The sequence below is a fragment of the Arvicola amphibius genome, chromosome 12 (genome assembly GCF_903992535.2).
Source record: "Arvicola amphibius chromosome 12, mArvAmp1.2, whole genome shotgun sequence".
Taxonomy (NCBI): Eukaryota; Metazoa; Chordata; class Mammalia; order Rodentia; family Cricetidae; genus Arvicola; species Arvicola amphibius.
Window position 1 is genome coordinate 98632039 of NC_052058.2, and position 15820 is coordinate 98647858.

At 45.6% G+C, this 15820-nt stretch overlaps 1 protein-coding gene across 2 annotated transcripts in view; it reads right to left on the minus strand.

Moving 5' to 3' along the window:
• Ccdc93 (coiled-coil domain containing 93) overlaps window positions 1-3905 on the minus strand; it is a 77796-nt gene extending 73891 nt beyond the window's left edge. For both annotated transcript variants that reach the window (XM_038349018.1, XM_038349017.1), the window contains exons 1-2: window positions 3726-3905; window positions 285-398 (exon numbers count right to left, since the gene is read on the minus strand). In XM_038349018.1, the coding sequence (XP_038204946.1) occupies window positions 285-398; window positions 3726-3767 (156 nt within the window). In that variant the 5' untranslated portion in view covers window positions 3768-3905. The remainder of the gene's footprint in view (window positions 1-284; window positions 399-3725) is intronic.
• Window positions 3906-15820: the final 11915 nt, after the last annotated feature.

Consider the following 15820-nt stretch of genomic DNA (forward strand, 5'->3'; position numbering starts at 1 on the left):
CCGACTGACTGAGCCATCTCCCCATCTCCCCAGCCTGAGGAAATAGTTCTTTGGCTTATTCACATTTCCTAAAACACTGTACAGAAAAGGAATCCAATTGCATCTATTGACTTATAGTTCTCTTTGAATAGAAAGTCTGAGTATATCCATGACGAATCTCGCTTGGAAGGAACGGCATAGAGGAAGTAAAAACACAATCACTTCATCCTCCACTCCCCTTACACTAACCATGCTACCCTTTGAAGAACAGCGAATGCCTAGTGGTTAGCAAGGCTTTCTCTTACCTTGTCAAAAGGAGACAAGCCTTTAATTCTTGCTCTGAAATATCCAGCTGCAACCAAGAGCTCCAGAATTTCAGTCAGCTTGACATTTTGTTCTTCATCTTCTCTCGTTTCCACCTAGAAGAAAATGGATGTGTATAACTGATAAAGGCCATCTTGACAAAATGGAAACGAAATACATCCTTCTGGTGCCATGGCCACACTGCCAAGAGTCTGGTGACTTCAGCTGCGCTATTTTCTCAAATCTCCTAAGATGGCTCAGTGGACAGAGCACTTATTGCATTGGCATGAGGACCAGAGTTCAGATCCTCAGAAGCCATGTAAATGCTGGGCAGGCATGATGACCACCTGTGGTCCCACACTTGGAAGGCAAAGACCACAAACTATCAGTAGCTAGACTAGCCCAACTGGTAAGCTCTGGGTTCAGCTAAAAGGTCTTGCCTCAGTAAATAAGACAGAGACAGACTGAGGAAGAAACCTGATGTCAGCCTCAGGCCTCCGCATGCACTTGTGTATCCGAACATACACATGTACTTACACACATGGGAACATCCATCCATACATGCATAGACATGTGTAGACACCACACACACATAAATAAAATAGGAATCCTTGAAGCCATCGTGTATCTTGAAGATACTGCCAAGAGGAGGACACTACATCCCAGAAGGACCACCTCAACTCACGTTCACAGCATTCCCGTAGGCTACTATGCAAGTGTACAGCTGAGGCCTCTCGTTCACTCACCCCAGAACGTAGAACTAACTATACTTTTACAAGAGAACAAGGAAGATAAGTTTTGGCACAAGACACTGAGTGAGGATGTTTGATTCCAAACTCACTTTAGCCATCTGCACTGCAACAAAATGGGAAGGGGCCACGGGCTGATGCACAGAGAACAAAAACCAGCATTTCTTGAAGCCATAAAAAGAAACCCACACTTGTTAATACGTCCAGTTACTAAGCCCGGAACACTAAGGGTAAGAGAGAGATAGTTCAGTGGTTGAGTGAAGAGATCGTTCTTCTAGAGGACCCAAGTTCAGTTCCCCTAGCCCACACCGGGCAGCTCATAACCACTTGAATTCATCTCCAGGGTATCTGACACCTTCCTCTGGACTTCACGTGGACCCAAAGTCACTCACACATAAAGACACACAGACATATACATAAGTAAAAATAAGTCTGTAACCAGGACACCGATGAAGAAGAATCACCATGAGCCCTTAAGCCAGGCCAAATAAACTCTCAACTGTAGCTCCCAGAAGCTAGAAGGGTCTAGCTATCTTTCTTTCTTTAATTTAGACACAAAGGGGCTTAAAAGCTGAATGGCATGAATAACTGGATTAGTGAGAGCCAGGTGACAGGAATGCTGTTTTGTCTTTTAAGACAGGGTCTCAGGTACCTTAGGTTGGCCTTAAACTTGCTGTGCAGTTAAGGACAATGACCTTGAATTTCTGATTCTCCTGCCTCCTCAGTTCTGAGATCAGGAGCGTGCACCACACCCAATTTTTGCTGTGCTGGGGACAGAACCCAGGGCTCAAGCATGCTAAGCAAGCACTCTCCACGAACCCTCGTTATTAGGATCTTTTAAATTTTATCCTTGTGCTATAGTTTTAGGATACAAGGCCAAATTTTTTCTTTAAATGTATACCTATGCAATACTATATAATATAGGCATTGTTTTGTTTCCTCTGTGTTTTGCTTTTTCTTTTTTGAGACAGGGTCCCCTTATGTGTGTCATCCTGGTTGGTCTGGAACTCTCTATGTAGACCAGGCTAGAAGAGAGAAACAAACTAGAGCCAAGCTCCTACAGTCCATGGAGAGTCGAGCAAACTCAGAAGAGTGGACACCCACTAATGTGAAGGATTTAAGGTAGAACTGGAATCTAGACAGGACTCTATAGCAGAAGGCCCAAGCCTTGGCCCTGGAACAATAGCTCAGGCAGTACAGTGCTTGCCTCACCCACATGAGGGTCCAAGTTCAATCCCCAGATCCCACATAAACATGCCAGGCATGGTGGTGTGACTTGTAATCCCCGGGACAGAAGGATCCCTGGGACTCACTGGCCGAACAATCCAGCCCATCTGGTGAGCTCCAGGCCAAAGGCACTGTTTCAAAGGAGGCTTTCAGTGTTCTTGAGGACAAGGGAGGCCATATTCTGGCCACCACACACGTGTTCACATATGCACGTCAACACACACACACACACACACACACACAGAGAGAGAGAGAGAGAGAGAGAGAGAGAGAGAGAGAGAGACTAAGTAGCAAAGAAAAGTTGACGCATTACAGTGCAGACCCCACTTCGCACAACCCCAGGTAAAATCAGAACAACACATACATGAAATTTTATCCGATGCAGGGGCTGTGAGAACTGTCAGCCCTTCGGCTACTATATACTCACCGGAGCACAGAACACTGCGACTGTGTAATGAGTAGAATGAAGAAGTAACAGACGGATTTGTGAGGGGCGCAGGGAGGCAAGATCGGTACAGAATATCAAAGGGTACTAGGCACAGTGTCAAAGAACCAGGCGCATCTCTGCCAAAGCCAACCTTAGAAAGGGGTCCAGGCACAGCAGGGGTGTTCCCTATTTCTCTCTGGAAACTGGGACTCTTCACTGAGCTCTGGGCTTTGAGTAAAGCAACTGGAAGAATAACTGGAAATCTGGTAGCCCAGCTCTAACGGTGGCCCAAAGAGGATAGCTGAAATCCTGTCCCTAGGATGGAACGAGTACTGACCAAGTACTGTAGTACAACCACACCGCATGTGAAAGGTGGTCCCTCTTTAGTACAAGCAGCAATCCTGTCCAGGCACAGGGCACCACAGGAGAGGGTGTTCTCAACTCTGCCACCACCCCGATGAGCGCAAGGCTCTCAAACTTCCTCCATCCTCCCGGGCCCGGAGAGCGGGGGGCTCTACAAGCTGGGAGGGGGCATTCCTTCCCAACGAAAGGGTCTGAGAGGCTGGCCACCTGGACCCCCGCAGAAGGAGACCGTGCGTCTCAAGGTCACCGCCATTGGTCACCAGGGGCCAGGACAGTCCCACTGAATGTCTGTCTCGTGACTGTTGAGACTCCTGAGCGCAGCAGTCTTGGCCTCGGGAAGCCAGTCTCGCAACGTGAGGGGCTTCTAGACAGCCCGAGACTGGGACTCCCGGGGACCTCGTGATGTGTTAGGCTGCATCTGGGCAGGGATCTAGATGTTCCCCGTCCCCAGAGGACCCAGGAATCTTTTAAGTTTGAACCCAGCAACACGCTGCACCCTTGCACGCCGGGGGACCAGTCAGTTGTCCCTCCAGGGTATCTAGGGCCCGCCTTGGGGCAGACACCACTGAACAACGGCATAGTGTCCCCACCGCTTCCCAAGCCGGTCCCTGCCCGCCGCCCGGGGCTCGGCCCTCTCTCCCCAGCAACCCCAGGGTGTCAGGGACAGAGGTCCTCACCTCGGGGAGCCCCTGGCCCTCCGGCCCCTTGGGTAGCCCCATGATCCGGATGCGCTGATGTGGAGTGGGAGGGAGCGGGTCCTACAACCGAACTGTGATCCGGGTGGGGTGCAAAGCGGAAACTTCCTTCACAGGAGCTGACACTACCACAGCCGGTCGGAGAACCGTGGCCCCGCTGAGCATGCGCACTAGGGCGGAAGCGCTGTACCACTGCGCCTGCGCAAGGGCAGAAGGAGCGGCTGAGCGGGGCGGGACCCTAAGTAACCGATCCTCCCCCTCAGGGGCGGTACTGAGGTGAAGATTCCGCCCAGGCTACTTTTTCTTTCTTTTTATTTATTTATTTTTCTTTAAAAAAAATTTTTCCCTTAAAAATATTTTCTTTCTAATTTTTTTTAAGTTTTTTTCTTTCCATCTTTCATTTTCTTGACACAGTGCCTTAGTCAGCCTGGCTTAGCATTTGCTGCATAGCTAAGGAGGACCTTGGATTTATGATCCTCCTGCTTCCACACCCCACATAATGAGATTATAGGTATATGTCACCATGCCCAACTCTATTTTTTTAAAATCAGTTTACAAAGCAGCAGGTTTCCTTATGGCATTTTCATAATCCTTAGTTTTACTTGACCGCCCATCTTGTTTCTCCATCTCATCCCCCACCCTTCCCTTCTTACAATCTTCCGCCGCCAGGAGCCCTCCTTTCAGCTGGCATATCACCTGCGTTCTGTGACCATTCCCATCGGCTCCCTCAGAGCCTCTTTTGTCCTCTCAAGGACTCTTCTAGATTCTTGGCCTCCGAGGGGCTTCTTAAAAGCTATTTCCCCCTGTGTCTTGGGGATTTCTCCCATCCCTGTTCCTCCCCTTTCTTCCCCTCTTCCCCCTCCCCTCCCTTCACTCCCCTTTCCTCCAAGTTTTCTCTTCAAGCCTAGCTTTGGAAGCTCTGGGCTCCTGAGTCAGTCCTGCCCAGATGCACTTGGGCCCAGTTCCAGGCATGTTTAAAATGCTCTTGCGCAAGTTATCAGTACATGGGCCCAGGGACAGAGACCCCCAAAAGAGATGATTTAGGTCTGTGGCCTCTGCATTTTATTTCCGGGAAACGTCCTGTGGGTTAATGATCCCCATGCCATCCAGTCCTTATGTCCGGAGTCTTCCTGGGAGAAGTCCTTTGCAGAATGCAGAGTCCTGAGCTCATGTAAGATGGGCTGCTACATCACTTCTATAATGTGCCCTTTGTCTGTCCCAGAGGGTGGCAGCTACACGAAGAGTTGTCTCTTTTCCCACCAGCTCCATAACCGCTTCTCAGCTTATTTTCCTTTTTTAAGAGATAGAGGCAGAAGTGGCATGAACTCCTTTGCTGCAGGAGATCTGTACTGGCAGGGCTGGAAGGGAGAGAGGACTGTAAAAGCGTGTGCTTGCAATTAAAGTGGTTTTGTGTCTGCTTCCCCTCTTCCTCCTTATAGCTCTGATACTTCAACTTTTAAGGTTTATTTATTTTATTTTAGGCGTATGGCTGTCTTGCCTGCTTGTACGCCAGTACACCTTGTGCATGACTGGAACTCGCAGAAGTCCAGGGGTATGAGGTCCCCTGGAACGTGAGTTTACAGATAGTTGTGAGCTACCCTGTGGCCACTGGGAATCAAACCTAGGTCCTCTGCAAGAGCAGTAAGAGCTCTTAACCTCTGAGCCATCTCTCCAGTTTCTGTGAAGGCTATGCTTGGTGGTCAGCTTGACTACATCTGGAATGAACTACAATCCAGAATAGAGAGCACACCTGTGGGAGACCTTTTGCTTGGTGTGAAGTGCGTGAATCCACTTCTAGTCCAGACCTTTGAGGCAGGATGCCTTTGATCTGGATCAGGAGGTGGGAAGATGTGCCTTTAATATGTGTCATACCTTCTGCTGGAAGGACACAGAAGAAGGAAGCTTTTGCTCTCTACCTGTTTGCCCTTGCCTTGCTAGCGCACCCATTCTTACACTGACATTAGAGCCTACTTCAGGATACCAGCATATTCTAAAGACCAGCCACATATCCAGCCTTGTGGACTGAGCAACTACTGGATTCTTGAACTTTTGGTCCATAGCCAGCCATTGTTGGAGTAGCTGGACTGCAGCCCATAAGTCATTCGGAGATTCATTCTATAAGTTGCTACCCCAGAGAATCTGACTAATACAGCTCCTATCCCTGAAGTCTTCAGAATTGATACTAAGTAAATGTTTGTCCTTGGAGAACTTTGCACTTTGTACTTTTGGGGTTTATCCAGGGCACACAAGTGGTAGGAAGAGTCTTAAGAACGTCATGCACTGCCTGGAGACAGAGCCCAGTCTGTAAAGGGATTCCTTTGCAAGCATGATGGTCTGAGAATGATCCCCAGAATCCCCGGGGGAAATGCCAGAAGTGGTGGCATGCTTGTATTCCCCTGCTGAGGAGGCAAAAAGACAGGCGAATGCCTGGAGCTTTCTGACCAACCATCTTGGCTTTTACAGTGAACTCCAGAAAAATGATGCTTCTTATGCTTCCAATAATGGGAGAAATCTGAACAGGCAAAGTAAAGTGTTAAGAAGAGAACACCCTGGGTTGCAGATATTGCTCTCACACGTGAAAACTCATTTGTAAAGTGCCCATTCATACTTTCAAAAGATCTTAACTTTATAACCTTAAAACTGTCCTTCGCTGACATGGCATGGATTGAGAGAGAACTGTAGCCACACAAGGTCGAATATGGACTGTTGCCTCTGGACAGGTGAACTTACTTACATACCTGGTTGTAAAGCAACCCAGGTCACAGGCCTCAGGAACAGGACGGAGCGATGCTATGACACAGTACCCTGTTGTAAATGCCTTCATGGTGTTTTAAATAAAATATAAAATGTGTATGTGTCTATGTGTGGGTTTGCGCACATGAGTGCAGGAGCTCTTGGAAGCCAGCAGAGGGCACCAAAACCCTTGGTGCTAGAGTTACAGGTGGTTGTGCTGTACTTAAGAGGGGAAAAGATATATGAAGATTGTCAGTTAAATACAAAATTCTCCACCTCCTGTGACACCAACTACCCCGCTCAACATTTTCTAGTAGGCTATTTGAAGATTATGATCACCCCTTTTCCTAGGCAAAGATTTCTCCCAATCCTGAAGATCTATCTGTCTATAGCTATGTCTGTCTTTATATCTATATGTCCTGGATTCTGCTTGTTGGTTATAGTGGGAGTCAAGGAGGATTGGAAGAAGTCTAAAAAAAAAAAAAGAACGATGAAGGTAGTATAAAAATCTTTGCCCAGAATAAAACACACACACACGAGAGAGAGAGAGAGAGAGAGAGAGAGAGAGAGAGAGAGAGAGAGAGAGAGAGAGAGAGAGAGAGAGAATATGTTCAGTTGTACGTGCATGTGTTGAGATCCTTAGGTGCCTTGCCTTGGGCACTTTTTCCCTTGCTCTTTTGAGACAGGCTCTTTCTTTGGCCCAGAGCTCATGTGGCTGGGCTGGCTAACCAGAGTCTGCAGGAACTATTGTCTCCTTCCCCAGTGCTGGGGTTATAAGCATGTGTTACCACGCCCAACTTTTTAAAATTTATTTTATTGTCATTTATGTGTGTTGGTTAGTTTTTCTTTTTCTTCTTTCCTTCCTCCCTCCCTTCCTTTCTTTCTTACATTTTTTAGTCATCTTGACACAAGTTAAAGTATCTGGGAAGAGAGAACCTCAGTTGAAAAAGCACTTCCCCTGGATTGGTCTGTAGGCAAGTCTATGGGGCATTTCTTAATTGATAATTGATGTGGAAGGGCCCGGCCTACTATGGGTACTGCCACCCCTAGGCCTGTAGTTTTGAAAAAGAATAAGAAATCCACCTCTCCTCTATAGCCTTGCTTCAGTTCCTCATGTTTTCTGTCGTGAGTTCCTGCCATGAGTTCCCTACTCATGAAATAAACCCTTTCCTCCCAAGTTGATTTTAAATAGAAAGTAAATAGAAAGTAAACTGTGACGGTGTGCATGTGTACGTGCGCGCGTGTGTGCGTGTGTGCTTGCGTATGTGTGTGTGTGTGTGTGTATGTGTGTGTGTGTGTGTCTGCCACATGTGTCGGGGAGTGTACAGGGAGGCAAAAGAGGAGTTACAGGCAATTATGAGCCTTTTCACATGGGTCTGGAAGAGCATCAAGTACTCCTAACCACTAAATCATCTCTCCAGGCTGCTGCTTCTCCTTCTCCTTCTTTTCTAAAGTGTCTATTCTGGGGCTAAAACTCAGTTCTCGGCATGCAAGGCAAGCACTTTACCCACTGGGCTGTCAATCTGTCTCTTCTTCCTGAAATTTTGTAACCGTATGTTATCCTTACGTGGTAAAGTTTGGACAGTTGTGCAATATGCGCTCTATATTTAGCATGACTTGATTTCTACTAGGGATTGACTCTAGGACACTGCATAAGCTAGACTAGCATTCTACCGCCGAACCACCTCCCCCAACCCTCTTTTCACTCTTTTGAGACAGTATCTCACTACGTTGCCCAGGATAGTTATGAACTCACTCTGTAGCTCAAGATAGCTTTGAACTTGCAACTGTCCTGCACCAGGCACCTGAGGAGCTAGCCTATATGCCAGGCCACTAAGGTTGACAGCATGTGACAACACAAAAGTAAAGACATTATAGTACATGGCAGGATGGTAGAAACAAGTGGTTCTCAACCTTTCTAATGCTGTAGCCCTTTAATATTGTTCTTTATGGTGCAGTGACCCCCCAGCCATAAAATTATTTCACTGCTGTGTCTAGTTGTAATTCTGCTACAGACATTTACATTATTAATCATAATGTAAATAATATATGGTATGCAGGATTTCTGAGATGCAACCCCAAAGGGTCATGATCCACAGGTTGAGACCCTCTGATTTAAATCCTATGTCCTCTGAACTGAAGATAAAAATAACCCAACACACACACACACACACACACACACACACACACACACAGGTTCCTCTAACAATTCTCTAAAACAAAGGATAATTTTATTAACAGATTCCACTAATTTTCACAACCATGCTCTATTAACATGATTTAAAATGATTTGACAAGGACTCAGCTCCACAGCAATGAATAAAACATATTGGAGAGTATCTGCTATATCCCATAATGAAAACATTTCAGAGTTCTCTGTCTCCTGAAAAAAAGAATACTTAACATTTTATTGGCATTTTCTATGAAGACAGAGCAAGTGTGTGTGTGTGTGTGTGTGTGTGTGTGTGTGTATGCGTGTGTTTGAACGAAAGTTTGTGTAAGTTCAGGTGCAAGTGTGTGCACAGTTGCATGTGTGTGCAGGTGTATGTGTAAGTGTGTATGTATGTTTGGAGGGCAGGAGTGAACCTCGGGACTTACTCCCCAGGAAGCAACCCCATGATTCTTTAGACAGGGTCTCTCAGGGCCTGGAGCTGGTTGCTTAGGTTAGGCATGGCTGGTCACCGAACCCCAGAGATGCATAGCTGTCTCCAGCTCCCAACAGCTGGGATTCTAAACGCATGCCAATGAACCTACTTTTCATGTGGGTGATAGGGATTGAACTAGGTCCTCATGCTTGTGCAGCAGGCACTTTGCCAACTGCCAGTTATTTCCCCCGCCTGCAAATGGATTTTTAAGTCTTCACAGGTGATTCCAGGGAACATCCAATTTGACAAGAATTTGTGCCAGAAGTTCTTCTTGGTGCTGGAGTTATTGTAGCCAACAAACTGGACAAGATAATTACCAAAGGAAATTAAGCATGTAAATTAATAAGATAATGTCTGGTAGAAATAAATGCTATTAAGGAAAAAACCCTACTTAATGGGCTAGGGAACAGTTCAAGACAGAGTCTTTTTACAGGAAAATGCCAGGATGAAGTTCTCTCATGCTATTTGAGGGAAGGATTGAAGCTTAGGAAGGTGTCATAAGAAACCCCAAAGAAAGCATCTCAGAGAAGGGACACTGAGGTGTACAGGGCACTGAGGTGTACAGCACACCACTCTCTGTGCCCAGCAGGCCCCCTCTCAGAACACTTTCTTTACTTGTTGTTATATAAAGCTGACCAGCAAGGGCGTCATCAGCAGGGCCTGGAGTGTAATGATCCTTGGTGTGGCCCCAAGGTAAAGTGATCTACACAGACTGGGAACCTGTGTTGTGGGGTCTAAGGGTAGGGTTTCAATAGCAGCTTGCCAAATAGACAAGAACTTCAACCATATCCTTGGGTATGATGCTTGCATTGTGTGTGTGTGTGTGTGTGTGTGTGTGTGTGTGTGTGTGTGTGTGTGTTATATGTCAGTATTTATGTGGGGTGTATACACTTGTGTGGAATCAGAAGAGGTCAAAGCCAGTTGTCTTCCTTGGTCACTCTCTTTCTTCTGCTTTTAGGAAAGGGTTTCTCATTGATGGTGGAGCTCATGGATATAACTGGAGGTTCCTCTCCCACCCTCCACTTCCCAAATAACCACTCTGAACTTAATATTAACTACATACCGCTTTCCGACAATCTGGACTCGGGTCATCTCACTCACCCCACAGGTGCTTTACTGGCAGATACACCCCCCCCCAAGTCCCTATTGCATTTTTAGGGCTTCTGCACATAACAATGATGGACTAAAAAAAAGAGTTCATGTAAATACCTTTAATAAAGGTCTGGTTAAATGTAACTTTTGCATTTGTGGAGCATCCTGTTGTCAGTGAAAGTGTGTACTTAGGAATGAAAGAAGAGGTTGAGACAGGAGGCTCTATAAATATTAACAATGTGTGCCTTTCAAAAAGAGGAACACATTTAAACACTTAAAAGACAAACCGGCCAGGGGATGTTCATTGCTTGTGACAAGAAGACTTACAAACAAGGAAAGAAAATTGAATAGAAACATGAGTGTGAGACTTGAATAGAGAATTCCTCAAGGAAATTGTCACCAAACAGATAAGGAAATTTCGGCTTCATTTAGAAAGTCAAAATGAAGTATTCTTCCTGCATGGAAGAAATACTGTTTAACGCTGCTGAAGTAGGCTGGTACTGCTCACTGAATTTCCCTAACGAGTTCAAGGAGGTGAACTGGCACAGGTCATGGCTCACCAAGCATTCCGTCACTGACTCAGCCAGTACTCAAGGGGCAGTTGGAGTTTTTCACTAAGTTCTCTATTTGCTGTGATGAATGAAACTGTCTTAACAAAAGCCACTCAGAGGGTGGAAGGACTTCATTTGGCTTCTAGTCCTTTGCTGAGGTCCTCCCATCAAACCTACAGCCTGAGTTACCTCTCCAGGACACACGCAGTAGAAGAAGAGAACGGGCGAGTGCAGCTTGTCCCCTGACCTCCACATATGGACACTCACTGTAGCATGTGCAACAACACACCCACACACTCAATAAATAAAAGTTTTCAAAAAAGACCAGAGGGTTAATGACAACTAACCCTCATTGGGGGAAGAACTGTCTGACTGTCTGAGAGACAGCGGATGGACTGAATCGATTGAAGGTGGCACAGTTCATGGGCTGGGCTCCCAGATGGAATAAGGAAGAGAGAGACTGAGGACCATCATTCATTACCTCTCTCTGCTTCCTGACTGCAGACACGATGTGACAGCTGCCCCACATGGCTGCCACCACGACTCCCCCACCAGAAACTGCAGGTCAGAATAAATCTTCTCCCCTCCTAAGTTGCTTTTCTCAATTTTTTCCCCCAAAGAAACAGGAAAGAAGTAACTAGTACAAAGCTTTAACAGTTACAAATCTCCCCCAAACACAAAGCACCCCCCCCACACACACCTGTGAATTTGTTAGCTTCTCAAGGAAGGAAAAGAGTCTTGTATGTCTTAGTTAGCCACAGATCTAGTCTTCCTAGAAGTCACCATGGATTAAAAAGGTGGTAGAAAAGCAACAAAAGGTGGCCTCATTAGCATAATGTGTGTATCAGAGTGGCCACCAGGTGGCAGACAGACAGTTAAGTCCCTCAGAGAAATCCTAAGAAGTTAGCAGAAGACAGACATAATTTCTTTAGTTTTATGTCAGTGGAATTGCCCCAATATTAAACTGGAAAGTTACAACTATCCTAGAACTGTGATCTTGTGTCTCAAACATCATTAGGTCAGTTTGATCTTTTCTTGGGAATGGAAGCCCTGCTGCAAAACCAACAATAAAAAAAAAAAAAAAAAAAAAAAAAAAAAACAACCAAACCAAAAAAAAAACAAAACAAAAAATAAAATAAAATAAGCAAAAAGCCAGGCAGTTGCAGGAACTTGTTATTTAAAACAGAATTTGATATAGTTTGGATCTGGAATGTTCCCACACAGGCCCATATATTGAAGGTCTGGTCCCTAGCATTATGTTATTGCAGAGTGGTGTTAACTATTAGGAAGTGGTGCCTAACCCCATATGTGGTGGCACACACCTATGACCCAGCACTTAGGAGGCAGAAAGAGGTGGATCTCTGTGAGTTCAAGGCTATCCTGGTCTAAATAAAGAGTTCTAGGCCAGCCAGGGCTACACAGTGAGACCCTGTCTTCAAAACAAAACAAAACAACAAAACAAGACAAACAAAAATGTGGGTCCTCATGGGAGGTTTTAGATCACTGGAATTGTTTTCTTGAAGGATCAGGAGACACTGGTCTCTATATCTTTTGTGTTTTGACTTTGAGATAAATGGCATCCTCCACCACATGCTCCTGCCATGATGCGCTGTTTTTTCACAGGCCCAGAAGCAGTGGAAGTTAACCTACTGCATGGACTAGAACCCTTAAAGCTACGAATCCCTAGGTTGGGCATACAGATTAGTTAGAAGAGTGCTGGTCTAGCAAAGAGGAAGCCCTGTGTGCCATTGCCAGCACCGAGTAAAACTAGGTACATACCTGTGATGCTGTCCTCAAGGAACAGAGGAAGGAGGATCAGAAGCTCTGGATGATCCTTGGCTACCTGTGACCCTTCCTCAAAACAAAAGAACAAAGAGAACAAGGGAGAAAAGAGGGGGGAGGGAGAAAGGGAAGAAGGGAGAGATGGAGAGAAAAAAGGAAAAAGAAGGGAAGATGAGGCGAGGGGACAGGAAAGAGATACAGCTAAGCATAGAATAGAGTTTAGCTTTGCATCCTTGTTCTGGCTAGATTGACACAACTTGAGACAGGCTAAGTCACTGGGGAAGAGAGAATCTCAACTTAGAAAATGCCCCCACCAGATTGGGCATTTTTGGGACTGATGACTGGTGTGGACAGACCCATTACACAGGTATGGCGCCAACCCTGGGCTGGCATACAATAAATCAGGTTGACCAAGACACAAAGAGCAAGCCCCGTAAGGGGTGCTCTTCTGTGACTTCTCTACTTTTAGATCTTGTCTCGAATTCCCTCAGTAATAGACTGTGATGGGGAACTCTAAGCTAAATAAACCCCTTTCTCCCCAAGTCACTTATGGCCATTGTCTTGTATCATAGCATGGAAACCCCAACAAACTCAACCCCATTTGTTTGGAATGAGGCACACCTCCTTTTGTCTATGACGTTTGGCACCTACTTCTGTCACCTGCACACACTGTGCACATACACCCCTCTCCAAACAATGCACCCAGAAAACCCAGACCCCTCTTCGCTCCCAACCTATATATGCACTCCCTTCTTTGAACAATGGTTTACCTTCCCAGATTCTCTGTAAACAATCAAATTTAGACCTGCTATTTATTTATTTATTAATATTTATTGAATATTCTATTCAAGAATATTCCCAATATATCTGGGTATGGAGAATAACCAATCTAGCCTTAACTGGTTTTGGGTTTATATGCTTAGTAAGGAAAACTATGTCTTCTCCTAGTCTTTTAGGGATAATCTTCTATTTACCATCTTATGCCTATGCATAATGTTGTGAGAATATGATTAAATCAAATAAATTATAGGAAGGGATATGTGCAGTAGAGACATAATTATATTATGGAATCTATCAATAAAATATCTCCCAATAAAAATAGAGAACAATTCAATAGACCCTTAGCAGTCAACGCCTCCTGCTCTTGATTCCCATAAAAGGAAGTCCTGGATAATTGGGGCCCTTGAGTATCCTCACTAATGTGGCCCACTGTCAGTCTTGACGGTGTATTCCTCTTTAATTAGCTCCAAATGAAATTATCTTGCTGCTTTTGCAAATCTGTATGAGACATGATTTTCAGTTCTTTGTGCAAGAGTTCAAGAACCTAGAAACACCTGGCCCAGACTTGAGGAGAGGGGAGGGGAGAGGAAGGGAGGAGAGGGGAGGGGAGAGGAAGGGAGGAGAGGGGAGGGGAGGACTCTCTATTATCTGATCCACAGCTGCATGTTGGTGCTTCTGTGTAGCAGGTTTTGCAGCAGTCAACCCCTTCTGATGCAGGCATTACAGCTTTGTACCCATTCTCTCATGACCCACCATGCAGCTGCCTCATGATGTTCCTGTCCTTCTTCTCCCAAGTGCTTTGTTTGCAATGCCAGAATACTTGGTTAAAGCAGGATGCTTAGGCAGGGTTCTCCTTCAGTTCCTCTCACTCCGCGGGTTTCTCACTCAGTTCTTGGCAAACGCGGGCTCTCTGACCAGCCCTATGACGTCAGCTGAGACCGTTCCCACTTCAATCCTTTCTTGGTCCTACACCATCATCCCTAGGGAGCCTTGGGCGATGGGAAGTGTCAGAAATAAAGACCCTCACTTCATAATAATAATAAGCACTGGAGTCTCGGAGCAGCCAGGGTAAGACAGTGTATTTTTTTTTTTAAGACAGTGTATTTTAAGATCCTGAAAATCCGGGCTTGTGGCTAGCGTGGCAGGTGCGCTTGTTAAGTGCAGAGAACAGAACAGTCACAGAGCAGCACCCTCCTCCCTGTCCTCTGGGGCCGAGGAATCAACACCATCTAACACAGCAGCTCGGGCTTCTCCTTCCCTTGCTGCTTACACTTGTCCTTTTCTCAACAAAAACCACATGTGGGTTCATCTCTGCATCTTACATTCCGTTTATTTTAAAGCTTATCGAACGTATGACTTTGTCACGTCTTCAGGTTGGTAGGCAATCTTGCCTGTTAGTAATTTTCTACTGTACATTTTTTGGGGGTGTGGCTTGGCCAATCTTGGGTGGGTAGGGGAATAGCTGGATGGGGGGCTCTAACTGTGCTTTCTGCTCATGTCTGGACCTAAGCCAGCTCCAGATACCTCTGAAAATGAGCCATCAGACTTTATTTCCCACAGAAGGACCTAATCTCTCTGCTCCAACTGACTCCCAAACTCTGAAGGGCAGAGATCTAGTCTTCCCCGAGCACCTTGTCTCCATGCTGCCCAGAGTCACGGCAAAGCAGGGGCCGGGGACTGAGATGTCGGTCTCTGCCCTTGCCAGAGATCTACGTGTCCTGAGTGGTGACAGGAAGCTTAACCTTGCTTAAACACACAAAGCATCTATTTTAAAATTCACGCTCCCATATGTAACACCTGGATGATTCAGTGGGTCTATTTTCCATCCTTTCTAGTGAATTTAAAAGCATGGCCTGGGCAGATGGCTCAGTCAGTACTTAGACAAAGAGAATGAGCCTGAGTTTGGATGCCCAGAATCCACGTTAAAGCCAGGGATGTGGTGCATGTCTGTGATCGTGGCCACTGAGGCAGGCAGGCAGGGAGAGTCTTAGGAATTTCTGGCTGTCCAGCCCCATCAGTGAGCTCCAGGTTTAGTAAGAGATCCTGTCTCAAAAAGTAAGGTGGAAAGTGATTGATGAAGACACTCAACATCAGCCGATGGCTTCCGCACACATGTATACCATGGGCATAAGCAGCCGGGTATGTCCTGCACACATCTGCACACACATATCCACACACAAGAACACGTACATCCAATTTCAGCTATCATTTATTAATTTCTGACCCCCTTTTAAGTTCTTACCTGGTGATGTATCTATAATTAGAATGTCTATAATTAGATAATTATAGTATAATAGACTTTTAAATGAAAAAGCATCCTGACTCACTCTGAGTCTCTAGGCTTTTAACTGATTTATTTTTCTTACTATATAGGCTAGAGGAGGGCAACAGAGTAAAATAAAGGTCTTCTTTTGCTATGAACACATGGTATGCAAATTCTATGTGTATTTGTAGTACCTTCTTTTGGATTGTAGGGCTATGACTTTCTAGATGC